The sequence below is a fragment of the Diorhabda carinulata genome, chromosome X (genome assembly GCF_026250575.1).
Source record: "Diorhabda carinulata isolate Delta chromosome X, icDioCari1.1, whole genome shotgun sequence".
Lineage (NCBI taxonomy): Eukaryota > Metazoa > Arthropoda > Insecta > Coleoptera > Chrysomelidae > Diorhabda > Diorhabda carinulata.
In genome coordinates, this window is record NC_079472.1 from 5229116 (window position 1) to 5246619 (window position 17504).

At 33.6% G+C, this 17504-nt stretch overlaps 1 protein-coding gene across 2 annotated transcripts in view; it reads right to left on the minus strand.

Annotated features, from left to right (window-relative positions):
- Nucleotides 1–3025: 3025 nt before the first annotated feature.
- Nucleotides 3026–17504, minus strand: part of LOC130901215 (plasmanylethanolamine desaturase) — a 41689-nt gene continuing 27210 nt past the window's right edge. For both annotated transcript variants that reach the window (XM_057812420.1, XM_057812421.1), the window contains exons 4-6: nt 7586–7797; nt 5461–5679; nt 3026–3423 (exon numbers count right to left, since the gene is read on the minus strand). In XM_057812420.1, the coding sequence (XP_057668403.1) occupies nt 3163–3423; nt 5461–5679; nt 7586–7797 (692 nt within the window). In that variant the 3' untranslated portion in view covers nt 3026–3162. The remainder of the gene's footprint in view (nt 3424–5460; nt 5680–7585; nt 7798–17504) is intronic.

Consider the following 17504-nt stretch of genomic DNA (forward strand, 5'->3'; position numbering starts at 1 on the left):
TAATTGAAAAATATTAGAATAGTCTTAATATGGTTTCAGACCAAATAGAAAGGTAATTAAAGCCAACTTTACACAAAGACAAATATCAGAAAAAATACAAGAGAATCAGGAGATACACATTTTTGTTTCATAGATCTTTAGAAGGCTTTCGACATATGAAATACCTTAAAAAATAGAGAAGTAGACAAAATAATGATAAACAAAATTAAATGAATATATAAGAATACAAGGAATATTATAAGAGTAAGATACAAAATGTCAAAAACTTTCAGGATAACACGAGGAATAAAACAAGGACGTATACTGAGCCTACAGCTCTTGTCGGTTGTTTTTGATCAGAGTATAGAAGATCCTTTCGGTCGCAGAGTATATGATACCCCACAATCTACATACACACATACATACAAATTGTCAGACTTTCAAACAGGCCAAAATCTTCATCCTCCATAATTTAATAAAGGGGGCAAAAAAATAGACTGACAGCTATAAAGTTATGAGATCAAATAGCAAGTTAAAACATTTATTTGTAAAAAACTTTATATTTGTACAAATAGAAAATTGCTATTGAACTGTTATTGAGTTCGCAATGGTGTAGGAGAATACATTAAATAGGAGAAATTTGGCATTATAAAGTTGGAAGCCAGGAAATGAGAAATGAAATAACAATTAATGATTCAAGGATCCAGGACTGTCCCAACATAACTATAAAACACATTCAACTTAAAAAAATTTATATAAGCTCTTTATTGGCCCGTTCTAGTCCTAGCAGAAGGAAAGATGAATAGGAAAACTAAAAAAAAGAAAATTGGAATTACTAATTGTGAAATTATTTAACAAAAATTAATCTACGTCAAAGAGTATTTTTTTGTTTTCAATGTATTAAAACATCACGAAAAAAAATTTAAGCGTCCAATATTTCAAGAACTTAGATCTGTTTAACTTAATTCTAAAACAAATTTCAATGCGGTCCCTGGAAATGTTAAGAAAATTCTACATTGACTACATCAAAAGAAAGTTATGGTTAAGGTTATGTTTTTGGAATTTTTGTCAATTTGGCGTTCTAGGTATATTTATTTTGTTTACCCCCCTATTTTAATCAACGATGATTATAACCAGGATATATAAGAAAGATAGAAAAAAGAAGAGTTGAGCAGTTAGACACGAGCATTACTAGAAGTGCAGTATTTGTAACCTTATTTATATATAAAAAAAACTGTACGAATCAAAAAAACAAATAAAAAACGGCAATTTCGATCAATAAAAAACTTTTCCATTTATATAAACAGAAGGAAAAAAAGGTTTTTCTTGTAAATTCCTCTACTCAAATCTGGTTTCAAAAGGATAAAGTTCAGGTGCTGGCCTATGTACTATTACGTAACTTGATAAAATTTACTATTATTATTTTATTATATTTCGCATTATTAATTGATTATAGGTTTGTAAATATGTTTTTTTTCTTTCTTTAATGTAAAAGTGCACTTGTAATTTTAATTATATATATTTATATAAAATGGAGTTGCGTGTTTGTATGTGAATTTTAACGACACTCTGGAAATGGAATATCCTATATTAACAAGGAAACAGAAATAATGGAAAAATTAAATTTTTTTAAATACCTAATATCATATTTTTGATATAAAAATTATTTAGTAGTACTTAGTACTTTATTATTATAAATTAAAAAATAATGAATCTGGTTGGTTTACTAAAATTAAAGTGACCAAATGGAATAGTATTTCTAAAATGAAATACCTCAATTTCTCCTAGTTCTAAAGAAATTTATCTTCTCTAAAAAGTAAGTATTTTACATGTTTATTTGATTGTTTTAGATATTTTTCTAGTCTAAATATGGACTATTCCATATTTGGATACCAAAATACTATCTGAATAAATTTCACATTCAAATTTTTGGTTTCAGAATGGCGTTTTCGAGTTAAAAATGAAAACGAAAAGAAGGGAATACAATACAAATCACCTGACAGAATCTATACGAATGGTTAGAGAGAAAAAAATGGGTATGGCACTTTGATGTTCAAGAACTTTTTTATCTTCGCCAATTAACTGTAAACGTCTTTGCCATCTCTAATATTAAGGCTAACACCAGTTTTCTGTATGTATACCACGAAGGTGAAGGGAGGAAAGGGCCTGACGAAGTACATATATTCGTTTTTGCATGCCTACTTAGAGCAGATCCAAGAGGAAATAACTGAACTACGTCTCTTCTCTGACATCTGCTCAGCTCAGAATAAAAATCAGGCTATTATGAGATATATGCTTTTCCTCACAGACTCTGACAGATTTAAAAAAATTCAACATTATTTTCCGGTGAGGGGACACAGTTTTTTACCCTGTGACAGGGATTTTGGAATTATTTCTCGAAGATTAAGGAAACTGAACACATTATTTTAAGTGGCAAACCAGGCAAATTCCAAGAAAGTTAAAGCGGCAGACATTTTGGACTTTAAAATGTGGTGGAAAGATTACTATAAAAAGACTGTTGTTTCTGAAGAAACTAAACACAAACCAAGGAAGGATAAAATACATTTTGCAATGAGTACTCTGTACCAATTTATACTTTAAACATTTTTTTCAATTTTCTCAAAACTTACTATTCCTGACTGATGCCTATTTAACAAATTATGATTCAATTACACTGTCTGACGCACGTAAACTGACAGTTTACCTTCAGTCTCTGAAGATGATAAGTTGGTTATCGAAACGCTCGTCCGATAGTGTAATTGTGAGTGTTGGTGTAGTGGTATGAGGTTCTAGAAATTCCAACTTACGTCTGTGTCAAAGTGAATTTCTTCTTCATCATTTGATTCAATGGGACTATTAATAGACTTTGCCTTCCCTTTTTGCTGTTTGCCTTTGTAAAATAAAACTATCAATGATTTAAGCGCAACTGTATGACTAATAATAAATAAAAATAAAAAAATTTGATTTACGATATCTTTTTTTTTTAACACCAAAACAAAATGGTATTCCACATTTGGTCACTTTCCTCTAACACATAAATATTCAGTGGAATTAATTGAAAAAAATATTTATTATCAGAAAGTATTGTGAAAAACATTCAAAATGCCATCAAGCATAATTGATTTTAAACTTTGAATCAACAAAAATGAACAATATTAAATAATATAACAACAAAGAAAAATATCACGTTCTTTTTTGGGCCCATTTCATATCGTCAGCTCGAGGTTTATAACCTATCAGAGTTTCGATGATAATTTCCAGTATACTCCAGAACCTGAGTTTCTCCAATGGACAATTCAACCAACCCGTAGTTATGCAAAAGTATGTTTCGTGTGGTGCCACGTGATGGATACGGTGATGACGACGTGGGAGTATGATACGGTATTCCTGCAGGAATATCACCCAACCAGGTAAGTCGAAATACGTGTGAGACCATTTGTGTATCTGAAAAATAACATTCAACATTTATACTGAACACACTCTTTACACCAACACTCACAATTACACTGTCAGACGCACGTTTCGATAACCAAGTTATCGTCTTCAGAACTGTTTACCTTCAGTCTCTGAAGACGATAACTTCGTTATCGAAACGAGCGTCAGACAGTGAATTTCTCAGTGTTGATGTAGTGGTAGTGTAAAAAGTGTGTTCAGTAGCAACATCACCAACGATTCCAGAAATTACAACTTAATTCAACGATAATTTTACATTTTTCTATTCATGTTTTGTTTAAATAAGAGCGCAAGATTTCAGTGTTTTCTGTAGCCAAGTATTGAAATAATTGGGAATTATGTATGAAATGTAAATGGCCGCCTCGGCTTTTCTGGCATATGCATACACTTTTGACGAAATTTTCAATAAAGTTATTGAATAGATCTGGTGGTATTTTATTGACGCAGCTTTCTATGCCTCGACGATTGCAGGCTTATTGACATAAACCTCCGGCTTCAGATAACCCCCACAGCCAGATATTTAAAGGCGTTAAATCGCAAGAGCGCGGAGGCCAAATCGGGAAATGACACGACCAGGAGAAAACTCGTGCAATATCGTCAATCGGCATACACTGGGACGAAACACCAAATTATTGGACATTGCAGTTTCAATGCCAAACTGTTGGCCGTATGAGAAAAAGTTAAACGTAAACCCCCATTATTTTTAACGAGGAATCGATTTCTGTATTCAAATATGAATTTTTATGTTCAGGGTAACCCAGAAGACATATTTTTTTAATTGGAACCCTATTATTTGACGCCGTAAATTGTTTCCACATCCTAATTCCACCAAATTTTACTTCGCTGTTAATGCTATCCCGATACTGAATTTTTTTTCTTTATTGACTTTCTTGTTTTTACAAATCGTGAGGATTAACGACAATTACACATTTATAAAGTACAAATGAACATTTGAAACAAAGAAATTGGAATTTATAGGAACAACATTTGAAAAAAAAAAGAAAAAAAAATTCTCGTAAACCGGCACGAACCTGCAGGTAATTATTAATTGAAAGTAAACTATAAACCTTATAATTAATTTATGTAAAGGTAGATTTCTGAGCGATTTTGAGCTATTTTCATGAGGAATGTTTAAAATTTTTTGTGGTTTCCATAAAAAAAATTTCAAGTAGATTTATAACTAAAAAAATTTTGACGATGGACAATGTTAATAGAAAATAAGACGAGCAGCTTCACCAAAAAAAATATGGGGACATTCGAAATTTCAGATATTTGTCTTATGTCCACCAAATGCATAAGTTCGCTCGATTTTGGGGCGGTATGACATGTAGCCTCGTCCTAATAAAAACACATGTCAAGATCAGTTGCTTCCAAATGATGCACAAGAAATTTTGAATAGTCAAAACATCGAACTGATGATGTTGATGATCATAACATCTACCGTACAGTCTTTGTTCGGCACTCAATGATCTCTTCTTATTCCCGCAGATCAAAAATTAATTGCGAGGTTTTTCTACATCTGAAGAAGAGGTTGATGAGTTCGAATCACATATTTTGGAGGTCCTCAATTGGAATGGAAAAAATGCGGAGTGTAAAAATTGGTTCAAACGCATGCAAAAGTGTCGATATGACACGGGAATCAGTCCAAATAAAAACTTTTTGAACAGTCAAAACATTGTATTTAGGAGTCATCCACCGTACAGTTCTTGTTTAGCGCCCAAGAATTACTTCTTATTCCTGCAGATCAAAAATAAATTGCGAGTCAACGTTCTTCTACACCTGAAGAAGCGTTTGATGCGTTCAAATCATATGTTTCGGAGGTACCTCAATCGGAATGGAGAATTAGTTCAAACGCATGCAAAATTGAGTTTAATGGAGAATATTTTGAAAAACAATAAAGCCACATCCAATTATAAATATTTGTTTTTATTTGTCTATCTCAAAACTTAAGTAGCAACCCTTGTTGACACTAACAAAAAAGTTTCTAAAGCATGTCGTTCTCATACTCAAAAATTTTTAAAAATTTACCTGATTGGTCATCGCCACGAAAATGGCTAATAGAAAAATATAGCAGTTCCACGTAAATTTATTTTGAACATCTTCTTTTGATAGCGTAAGAAAGTCCCACACCATACGGCCCAGGAATGGTATTGTCACCATGAAATTGTCACCGTTTGTTTCGATGAAATCATGGCGGGTAATGGATGTTGGATCAATATGGTGTTCACGGAATGGTCGCAGAAAATTCTACAACAAAGCAGTCATACGATTATTTACTTTAGTGCACAAAAATTTGAAAAAAAAGCTCGAATTTATGGAAAACTAGCTGCAAATGGTGGCTTATTTAATCGTGTGTTGGTCGAAATAAACTCGGAAAAGCAATTTTGCAAAAGAAATTTTTTGTCCAAATGTGGAAAATAAATTTCTTGGCAAAATTAAATTTGGAAAAACTACTTTCTATCAAAATTAATTGGGAGAAAGATACTTTTTGGACGAACTTAATGCAGAAAAGTCATTTATTTCTCGACTAAAATGAAGTTGAAAAAGCTATTCTTGTCAAAACTATATCCGAAAAAGCCTTGTATTGATCAAAATAACTTTTTTTGTGAAATAAGTTTGTCGGAGACAGAAATGGTCCAATTAATACCGGAAAAACCCTTTTTATTCAAAATTAAATTTTAAAAAATTATTTCTTCTCGAATTATATTTGGAAAAGCAATTTCGGTCCAACATAGTAAAGCCAATTTATACCCAAACTATATTGAAAGTTACATTTTTTTCGAAAATTAAATCTAGAAAAGCAATTGTTTATTCTCAATAAATCCGACACAGACATATTTTCAAAAAATTTAATTAGGGAAACTTTTTTTATCCCGTTTTAATTGAGGAAAGCCATTTTTGACAAAATTAAATTTGTGAAAGCTATTTTTTCTTCAGATTAACTCCGGAAAATCCATTTTGGACAAAAGTAAATATGGGAAAAATTGAGCAAATAAATTTTGGTAACCAGAATTGGATTTAGAGAAGCCTTTTTGGACCAAATTGAATTTGGGAAAGCGTTATTTTTGCAAATAAAACTTAGAAAATCAAATTCTTGGCCAAACTTGGTTTGGATAAGCAATACATGTCCAAATTAACGCCGGAAAAGTCATTTTTCACAAAATTAAATTTGTGAAAGGTATTTTTCATCCATATTAACTCCGAAAAAATAAGTTTTTGGACGAAATTCAATATGGGAAAAACTTTATTATCCAAATAAAATTTTGGTAAGCCATATCTTACCAGAATTGAATTTAGAGAAGCCTTTTTGGATCAAATTTTAAATGGGGAAAAGTTTCTGTTGCGAATAAGACCTAGACACTCAAATTCTTTACCAAATTCAGTTTGGAAAAGCAATTTATGTCCAAATTAAATCCGAAACAGCCATTTTTCACAAAATTAAATTTGTGAAGAGTAATTTCTATCTAAATTAACTTCGGAAAATATATTTCTGGACAAAATTTACTTTGGATAAGCATTTTTTTGTCTAAATAAAATTAGGGTAAGACGTTTCTTAGCAGAGATGAATTTGGGGAAGCTTTCTATCCACATTAAAGTTGGTAAAGCCATTTTTTTCCAAAATTAACGTTGTAAAGAGGAATTTCTTACAAATGAGAGTCCAAACTAAATCCGATAAAACAATTTTTAATAGAAATACATTCAGAGAAAGCTATTTTTGTCTAAATTCAATTTAGAAAGCTAATTTTTGACAAAATGAAATTGTAGAAATCATTTTCGTTAAATTAAATTTGAAAAGTCAATTCAAATTTTAGTCCAAATTAAATCCGGAAAAGACACTTTAAATTTGGAAAAGCGCTTTCTGACAAAATCATTACAAGTTATTTGTGAGCCGATTCCATCGTTGGGGTATAATTTAATTACGGCGAGCCAAATCTACAAATAAATAATCACTCTAGGTTTAATTCGGAAAATAGGGTGGATTGGAGAACAATTCGTAAGCTAATTCAACGATTTTTCCATGGAAACTGCACACATATTATTGTCGGGTATTCAATTTTTTCTAAAAATAAGCAACATCCTTTTCATATAACCGTTCCTATTACTGAATAAATGATTCAAGTGTTAAATAGAAAAAAAGTACTTAAGTACTTACTTTTCCTATTACAGGCAGTTCGATGGATCCCCATGTATCTGCCGCCCAGTGTACGAAACCAGAACCGAAATCAGCGGTTACTATACCGCAAAAAGCGGCTACAAGAATGGTACTCAGTTTCTCTAATCTTATGTAGTAACAAATAAATGCGAAATTTATAACCATCAAAGTTAGACAGATCCCAACGCAGATACATTCTTGCGTCCTTTTACCTGCAACATCAATTTTATTAACAAAATAATTCATACTAGAACATGCATGCAGACAATATTCATCTCCGAAATGATATTGATTTGTTACGAATTCGTCCACGACGTAGACCGCGAAGTCGGCCCTGTTCGGTTATAATGGAAGTCTAAAATTTGGCGAATACGCCGGTTCGCGACGTTTTTTATTTTGTTTTTATTAACACGTGTTTTATCACATCAGCGATTTGTTTACATTGTTTTTCAACCAGTTACTTGGAAGGCCTTTTTATTCGTTTGATTGTTTGTCGTAGTGAAGGGAACGAAATATAAAACTAACCGCTGAATTTAAATAAATTAAATTAAAGAAAAGTAGTGAATAGTTAATTGTATAAATAATGATTTAGTTTAGTTAATTATTATATAAGTTAGTTGAGTCTAGTGTAAAGTATTTAAATAAATAAGTAAATAAAGACAGTGTGTATTAATTTATCCCACCACTGAAAAACAGTTTAAATAAATTAGGAAATAAGAATATTACAGATTTAAGAACCACGTTATCGTTTTAAGGAGCCGAGAATAATCAAAAACTCATCTAGTTAGTCATGGATCAACATAATATTTCAATCCACACTATATAAATCTGTAATTGTTGACATAGTGGTAGTATTCAGTGTGACTATCACCAATGGTTCCGTCAATTCCATAGAAGTAGATAAGAAAAGTAACGACACGAATCGACTTCGAAATCTGAGGCTCTTAGGCCCCATACACATGCGGACGTTAGATGCCGCGTTGGTCGTGCGTTGGGGAAAAGTAGTACTGTACACATGGCTGCGCAACACGATGTGGTTTTGTTCCACCAACATCAGTTTGAACAATTAACTTGTGTTTGGTTATTATACCACAGGAACAAAGTAAAACGAAGAAAACGGCGCCATCTATATCACTAACGAGAAATCATATCGCATTACATAATAGTGTAAACCGAGGGAGAGGTACGTATAAAATATAATGAAATATGTACTGCACAAAAACACATTTATAAAATAGTGTCAAATACAAAAGCCAAAAATTACGATACGAACAGATCAGTCCGGATTTTAGATATGCCGATGTTCAACTGTAGATGACAGATAAATCATGGATTCATTTGGGACATTGTATCGAGAACTGAGAGAATACCCACCAAAGTTTTCCAACTATTTTTGTAGCAGTATAACTTTGTTTGATCATTACCTTTAATCATACCAAGCAGACTTTTTCAACCACCCTCTTTTTTAATAATCTACGTATCCCAAATATTTTCGTTTTTCAACTTAGCTCTACATCAAAGGCTTCGGATTCTTTTTTGATAGCATATTGATTGAAACTTGTCAAGTCAATAAAAGCGAGCGCTTGTCTGATCATATGTACGCTGCAATGATCACTCTAGTAATTCGAAACGCCCTAAAAATGCGGCGGTTGCACTGAAAACTTAAGAGTGCCGCGGTTGGGTGACGCCTATACAAACCGCGCGCTTGCATGTGAACGGTCCCATTTGATCCGTTCACTTGGCTAGCGTACGTTTAGACGAACGCAGCGTCTAACGTACTTATGTGTACAGCAATTTATTTAACTATTAAATCACTCAAACCACATAATGAATGACACAAAACACATGATAGATGAAAGATGATACATCGCACAGAATGTCGTCCCACTTAACGCCCACAATGATTAGTGGTGGTTTCATTATTTCAAACAATGGCGAAAAAACAAAAACTTTATTATAATTCCTCGTGCCTTGTACATTTCCAAACTATAGTATGTTACGAAAGAGTATTACGCAATTGAATGATTAATAGAATTGCTCTATTTTTAAATCGTTAATCGTTCCCCACCCTGTATTTACAAATTGGAAACAGGTGCCTCAATAGTTTGCCGTTAATCAAATTACGCCTAATAGCTAACGCAAGGGTTATTTACTTAGGTTCCTACCTATTTTTCATAATACATTTTCCCAGCTGATTAGCGTCGGTTCAATTTCATTTTAGCGATAAAAATTCGGGAAAGTTCCAACCCTAAAAATAGGGTTAGAGGGCAACAAATAGAGATGAAACAATTACAGTGCAATTAAGTTACTTAACAAGAATGCGTTACTTTATGGACGCACTGTATATTAGAAGGTATGAAAATTTTCCGGAGAACCCACAACATTGTATAATAAGTTTAACTTCATGCCTCTGGATTAGAAGATTTAAGGTGGATATATTTCTAAAGCGTCAATTTTAGTGAAATCTTAAATCTTCAGACATCCTTGCACATGGAGATAAGTGTAGGTCAAAAAGATACAGTTAAAATGAACCGTAAATTTTAGAAATGGATCCACGTTAAGGGGCTGTCGTTACCGCGTATATCGACCTTTTCAGCATACTGATTACATCTGTCGTTGACTATCAACAAAGAAAACGTCCAATCCTCTACAATATAAAATCTAACAAGTTTCAGGAAAAACCAACTCCCCACTGATTCGTGAAAACCTCTCCATTTACTTCTTTATACGAGCCCAAGGGGCACACTGTCGAGCGAAGGGTCGATCAAATCAATGGTCCACTCGACATTCACGCGAGAACATCTCGAATCGACCGCATCTTGTCTCTAGTCGAATTACGTTGTTCTGAGAGGTTAAGCACGCGCGTGGATCCTAAGACACGGGCCATATGTCTTTTCCGCAGCCCCCAGAATTCGCGAATATATTCATTTTATACCTAAGGCTGCCATTTTGTTTTTATTTTCTCCACTACTGGTTGTGATTCAGTTGTTTACTAAGCCTTGGATGATTCCTGGCGCGAAATAATCCGTCAGCTACCTTAACTAAATTTTGGAGTGGGGTTGAATCTTCTCCTGGCAATCCCGTCTAAATTTGATAGTATCTTTTTCTTATCCAATTGTATCCTGATATATAAACGTTCACTATTTGCCACAGACTGATTTTTCGCTAACTTTGGAGTTTATACTCTCACACATTTGTGCCCAGACTGGAGATGCGTTCAACATGATTGGGATGACGATAGCCACGATGAAATAGAACTTCGTCTTTAGTTTCAATAGTCTTATCCAAGAGCGTGCAAAAAGTAGTGCCAAAAAATCTAAATTATGAAAAAAAATCAATAAAAAAAGCGATGTGCACGTATTTTTTCTGCTACAACAGCAGAACCTGGATGAGACAGTTAATCACTGGAGATGAGATCTGGGTATTTGAGTATGACTTCAACTCTCGTAGAAAGTCTCCAAGAAAATCAACGGTGAGTGGAAATGGGTGGAAACGACCACAAAAGCGAACATTTCTAAATCGCTACTGAAGGCAATGTTAATCGTAGCTATCGCAAATATCTTCCTACCGACTAAATAGAGACTGGATAGAGCGATTGAAGGTATGTGTTTTCTAGTACAGGTTGGATTTCGTACAACGACAATGTACCATTGATTTTGCAAGAGTTTTTGACAAAAAAAACCATTTCACCGATGCCCCACCCACTCTCGATATTGCTTTTTTGAAGTCACATCTCATTATGGTTGGTGTAACCATAAATGGATTAACTTCAGACGATTAAAAGAATACTGAAGAGTGGAAGCAACGTCAGAATCGTGTATATTTTAATGATCTGAATGTTCGGAAATTAACCCGGTTCACGTTAACTTTTTTCGGAAACTGATCTGATAATCAGGTCGTAGTCATATGATAGGATCCTTTCTACCTCAGTAGACCAATGGATAAATGCGATCAGCTGAAGGTTTGTTTCGATTTTCGAAAGCTTGATTACCACAATCGTCTTTATTAGTTGAAGAAAATACATGAAAGAGAGTAATAACAAAAAAAGAAAATTAGATTTCTTTTGGGAGATTAATGTTAAATAGTTATAATTCATTAAACTCTATATTTGTTAAATGCTGCATTAGTGTTTTCTTCAATATCAATACTAATTTTAAAATCTGGCAACGTTGTTTAAATGTGATATCTTTATAAAGATCATCAATACGCCGCTTTGGTGTGACGTAGAAAGTTAGTCTAGGTCTGGGTTCCAAACAAATCAATATTATTAAAAAGAAAATAAGATTGTTATTAAAATTTCATTGAATTGACAGATTTAATGTAAGTAAAAGAATTATTATCGATGAATTGGATATGACTTTATTTCTTAATATTTCAAAATATTCTCTATAAAGATCCATACACTTTGAAATGCGTTTGAACTAATTGTCGAAGTATTTTTTCCATTCCAATTGAGGTATTTCCAAAACATGTGATTTGAACGTATCAACCGCTTCTTCAGGTGTAGAGAAACGTTGACGTCGCAATTTATATTTGATCTGCGGGAATAAGAAGGAATCCATCAATTCGATGTTTTGCCTGTTCAAAAACGTTTGTTTGAACTGATGTGTGAGCTCACATTGTCGTGGAGATTCGTCTCTGCGGAGATTCCAAAATAAAAGTGCTAACGAGCATCGTTGATGTACCCTGATAATTTCGAAATAGTGACGTCCATCGAGACTTGGAGACAATGTAAGGCATACAAAAACTAACATTGCCAAGAGTCATAAAGAGCGGCTCTCAAAACACGTAAACATCGAAGCAATCCAGCTCGTCGATTACATCAACCTAGAGAAAAAACGGAAGAGGACGAAACGATTTAAGTTAGTTATCTTAGTACTTAATGTAAAAGCAAAGTGCGAAATCTCACATATTAGTCTTAGCGTTAATTGTAATACAATTCAAGAAGCTTCTACTGACTAAGACACATGGTTTCAAGACATTTATAGTAAATATGGAAAGAATTTGATCACGTTGGTAATCATATTACAATGTTAAGGAAACCTTCAAGGTTTTTATGAAATGAAATGAAAATATTATGTTTCGAGTGAAAATATTGTAGTGAAAAGTGGTTGTTCATTTATTTACCATTTCCAGGAAATTCTATTGCAATAGTGTCGTGACACATATAATTATTTAGAAAATTATATAGGAATCCCAATGGAAATAACGGACATGCTAATATTATAAAAAAAATCAATTTTTTACTCTGTAAATGATTAAATTCTTGGAAATAATAAACCGGGTACCATTTTATGTTTGAGAAAATAATAATTTTAACTCCCACGATTTATCAATACACGCAACGCAGAAACATAAATGAGTTTAAAGTTCTGAAACAAACGATAAAATAGAAAAAACATGCCAGACGATAAGAACTAAAAATAATTCTTACTTATGATATAGAAATATTGTTAAAAAAAACTGTGTTACGGTTGTGGAAAACAGAAGACCGTTCTGGATCAGATTTTGGTATTCGAATGTTTTGGATGGAGCCTTCCAGGAGTCGGGTGGTGGCCAAGAGACAACGGGCTGATGGTGATGATGTTTTTGTGATAACCACTACTAATGAAATATTTACCAATTGAGAGTAGTCATTTTGAACGCATCGAGTAGTTTTAGTACTGAACGGTGACGGTAAAAAGAGAAAGAAGAAAAATAAAGTATAGCGTTCACCCTTTTAACGAAATACGTCATGGTGAATATCAATCTCTATCAGATGAAAGGTTTTTATGCAGAAAAGTATCATATCTACTGATGCTCAAATCAAACTAATTTTTATTATTATTGGGAACAGGGAATAGCAACATACGACCATTACATAAAGAGGTCGGCATAAGTCAGGTAACAAATTCGCATTAAGAGAAAAAATGCATCGTCAAAATGAATTTATTAAAAGAAATTACAAAGGGATTTGGAAAAAAGGCAAGTGCGACTAAACATGTCAAATTCTTCTTCAATTGCAGTTCGGAGGTCGGAAAAAGGTGCGTGGTCCTTGAGAAAGCCCCACAGAAAGAAATCACAGATATTCGCGAGTATCGGATCGTTGTCCATTCGCCCACGTAAATCTTCGAGCATTTCCATTTGCCCACCAGACCTTCCGCACGGATACCTGCCCACACATACCTCAGGCTGGTTTAATCCTTATTCAATGAAAAAGTGAGGATTCTGGTCGTTCCAGAGCACGAAGTTGTACCGATTGTCTGCTTGAAGGTTGTTTCATCCGACCACAAAATGGAATACTGGAGCTGAGTAATCATCCTGACTGCACCCGAGGTACCATCCGCAACATTCCAATTTGCGATCGAAATAATCCTCGTGATGTGCGTGGAGGAAATACGGACGGTAAACTGGTACGTCTTCGACACTGTTGACGATTTTGTAGCGGAAAATGTTGAAATTCGGTAAACATAGTTAGATAAACAGATAAGAACGTTGAGTAAGAACTTGTTTCGGTAGTTCATTCTGAAAACGCGTCCACGTATTATCATGACACAGACTTAACTCACTGAAGCACGAACATGCTTCGTTTGAATTTTTTTTTTCGACAGCCAGACTTTTGCCAATTTTTCAAGAGTGTTACCAAATTTATGTCGACTTCTGTATGTATTTGTGGTCACCGGCGTCCACACTACACCGGAACGTTCCAATTGAATAGACCAGAAAGATGCTTATGATTGTTGTGTCCTTGCAACTATTCTTTTCCATTAAAGTCAATGGTTCAATGTTCATCAAAGTCATTAGAAAATATAGTCAGCATTATTGGCATTTTGTACGAATTGTTTTTAAACGGTCTGCGGGCGATGAATCTCCTGAATCTATTCAATTCTATTCCCGCGGGTGACAGTCAGGCGGTACCACCGCGTCGTCGCCTACCACTTAGGCCTCTTTTATGCACGCGTTTTTTATCGCTGGTCGCGGTGCGACAAAAAACGCGACGTTTTCTAAAAGCACGTTGTCGCGACGTACTGAAATCCTGTCGCGTGGAATTACCACACGCGTCGCGACAGGCGGTTCAAAAGTACATTGATTTCAATTGGTGCTTTTATGCAGGGCATTTATTATCGTCATTTTGAACAGTTTGCAGAGTTGTGTTGATGAGTGAAGAAGTACCATGTAAAATCTGGACGTAGAATTTTTTATTGACCCAATAAAAGAAAAAACATATTTATGGGATTCATCATCAGAAGATTACAAAAACAGGCAATTGAAAAGGGATACGTGGAAGGAAAATAGCGAAATCATTATTCCCGAATTCAGAAAAAAAACTGAAAAAGAAATGCAGGAAATTGGTAAGCATGTATTTTATTAGTCTATTAACTAGTGTTGTATTTTAACAACGCATTCTATATCTATTTATTTTTCAGCAGTATCATCATCTGAGAAGTCTTGCACTATTATTTGGATGCCCATCCCAACGTCTCCGGCGTCTTTTTTCAATGAAATTTTTATATATCAAATACGTAAAAACACATGGATCAATTTTTAATTACTGCCGTTGTGTGGTCCACTTGCAACAATTGAAACTGATCAAATTTGAAAGCGGCAGAATTATGTCAATGATTGTTACTTTGGCGTAGTAGAAGCCAAAAGTTTCAGTCGAAATCAAACGCGAAGATATTCAAACTGAGAGACTACGTAATGTTCCGTTTCACACAATAAAAATGTCCGTAGTTTTTGAAAGAGGTGAAAATATTGACTTTTCGACCTAACTTGATCCATATCAAAATATGATTTGACACAATTATATTAATCAATAGATCATCTATTATTATTTATAGGCGGGCTTTTATATTATGCGTGGCTATAATCAACTTAAAGACAATAAGTTAAGTAAATAAAAAAAACGTTATAATGTCAATAATGGATAAAGATAGTAAACAGATCATCGTTCAATTTTTGAGGAGTTCTACGTATAATAACTATCAATGACAACAAGTTTGTTTCCTCATCAAGGAATGTGAAAAAAGTGTCAGTGCGAATTTAACGACCTAACTCTAAATCTAAAAATAATAATCTCGAAATAACTCAGCGAGAAAATTCATGCCCAAGCCCTATCTATCTAGTGTAGATACCACTCCCTACCTATTATTACGAAAAATTATGTTTGGCGTATTGTTAATATTCATTAAGTAATTAAAATCTTAAATTAATAGAAATGTGGTACTATTTCAAATGTGTACAACTTTTTTTTTTAATTTTTCATTGATAGAGGCAGGAGTTAGTGAGATCCATTGATGAGTAACTTAGGAATAAGGGAGGAAATCAAAATGTATATACACTATCGGTCAAAAGTTATTTTCCACCCCATAATCCGTTCATTAAATTTCAAAATCAAATTTCTCTTTCGTATTGCAGGGTGTCTGATCAAAATTGAACATCAAATTCCCGTTTTTCTTCTGGTTTTTCCAGGTTGGTTTTCACATTTTCCCGGTTGAAATTTGCGAATTGATTACAGTATAATAAAACCACCACGATATTTTTTTTAACTCATCTAATTTTTGGTCCACTGCTACAAGCTGTTTTTGAGAGTCTTCAAGGATTTTTTTCTTTTTTGTTTCCAGTTTTTCTATTTTTTTTATCAGTTTTCAGCAAATCTTCTGATTTTTCGTCTTTTTGCGCCATATTCTGAGTAGGAATTCTTGTTAGAGAATATCAAAAATCAAATATCTATATTTTTTAATCCACCAATTTTTTGTAGAGAATCGTACACTAAACTTTTGTGTTAAAGTGATTCTTCTTTTAACATTCCAACCGAAATCTTATTGATAGAAGATCCTCCCTTTGTTGTCGCATTGCTGTAAGAAATTACTAGAAGAAGTTCCACCACTTGTTTTACTACGTCTACTGTTTTCGATCATTTCCATCCAAAAATCATCTAGGTACTCTATCAAATCTGGAATAGAGTTTCATTTTATTTAAAGTGATCTTATTCGTCATAATAATATCTCTAAAAGCCTTGTATGCTGCTTCCAATGTAGTTGCGTTGCATCTGTTTGCAGTCAACAAAATGTCAAATGCTTCAGACAGATATTTCGGGATCATTCTAATCTTGGGATTAAAAAAAAACTTATTACTCTATTTAATTTGCATGCTAAGGGGCATTTTTCCAAAAGTTTGGAAACCGTGCACATCAAATAGTTTCTATATTCTATATTATCTTTGACTCCAATGCATTTTTTCAAAGCCGCCCTTGCGGCATACACTAAATCGATATCTTGCAATTTTTTGAGGTTGTAGAATAAACCAGTGGCATCTTTTTTTTAAATGTATACTTTGAGAATAGAAGCGCTTTAAAGAATTACTTTTGCACCGACCGCATCATTGAGTTATTCAGAAACGAAATCAATTCTTCATAAAGAAATCGAATTAGGGGACAATCACTTAGTAAATTTTCAAGAAATGGCTCTAGTCCTTTAGATAACGACTGAAAGAATGCTAGTTCGGCCAGTAGTAGTTTCTTATCCAATGTCTACACATATAGTGAATGAATTTTTTCAGCCATAGTACAGAACAGAATTTCCAAGGGAACTCAGAGCCAGACCAATTAATGGATAAGAACATTCCTGGTCTGAAAGGACTGTCTTTGAACAAATTGTAACATCCTCTCAAGTTAGGCTATAACATATAAGTAAGGGTGAAGTTACGAGGAAGGTTCAACATGTTGTTCCGATTGGATGATGCGATTTTCGAATTAGTCGGAAGGTTTTAGAGCTATTCCAACACCAACTTGCTATGCCTAGTTGACTCACTGAAAATTAATGAGGATTTTCTTGTTTACTAGAAAATTCCCGTCAACTCCCCCGTTTTCAAGGCGCCTTCACACCCAGTATTGTCAAGGGAAGGTCGAAGCGCTATCTTATATACCAAACGCGAAAAA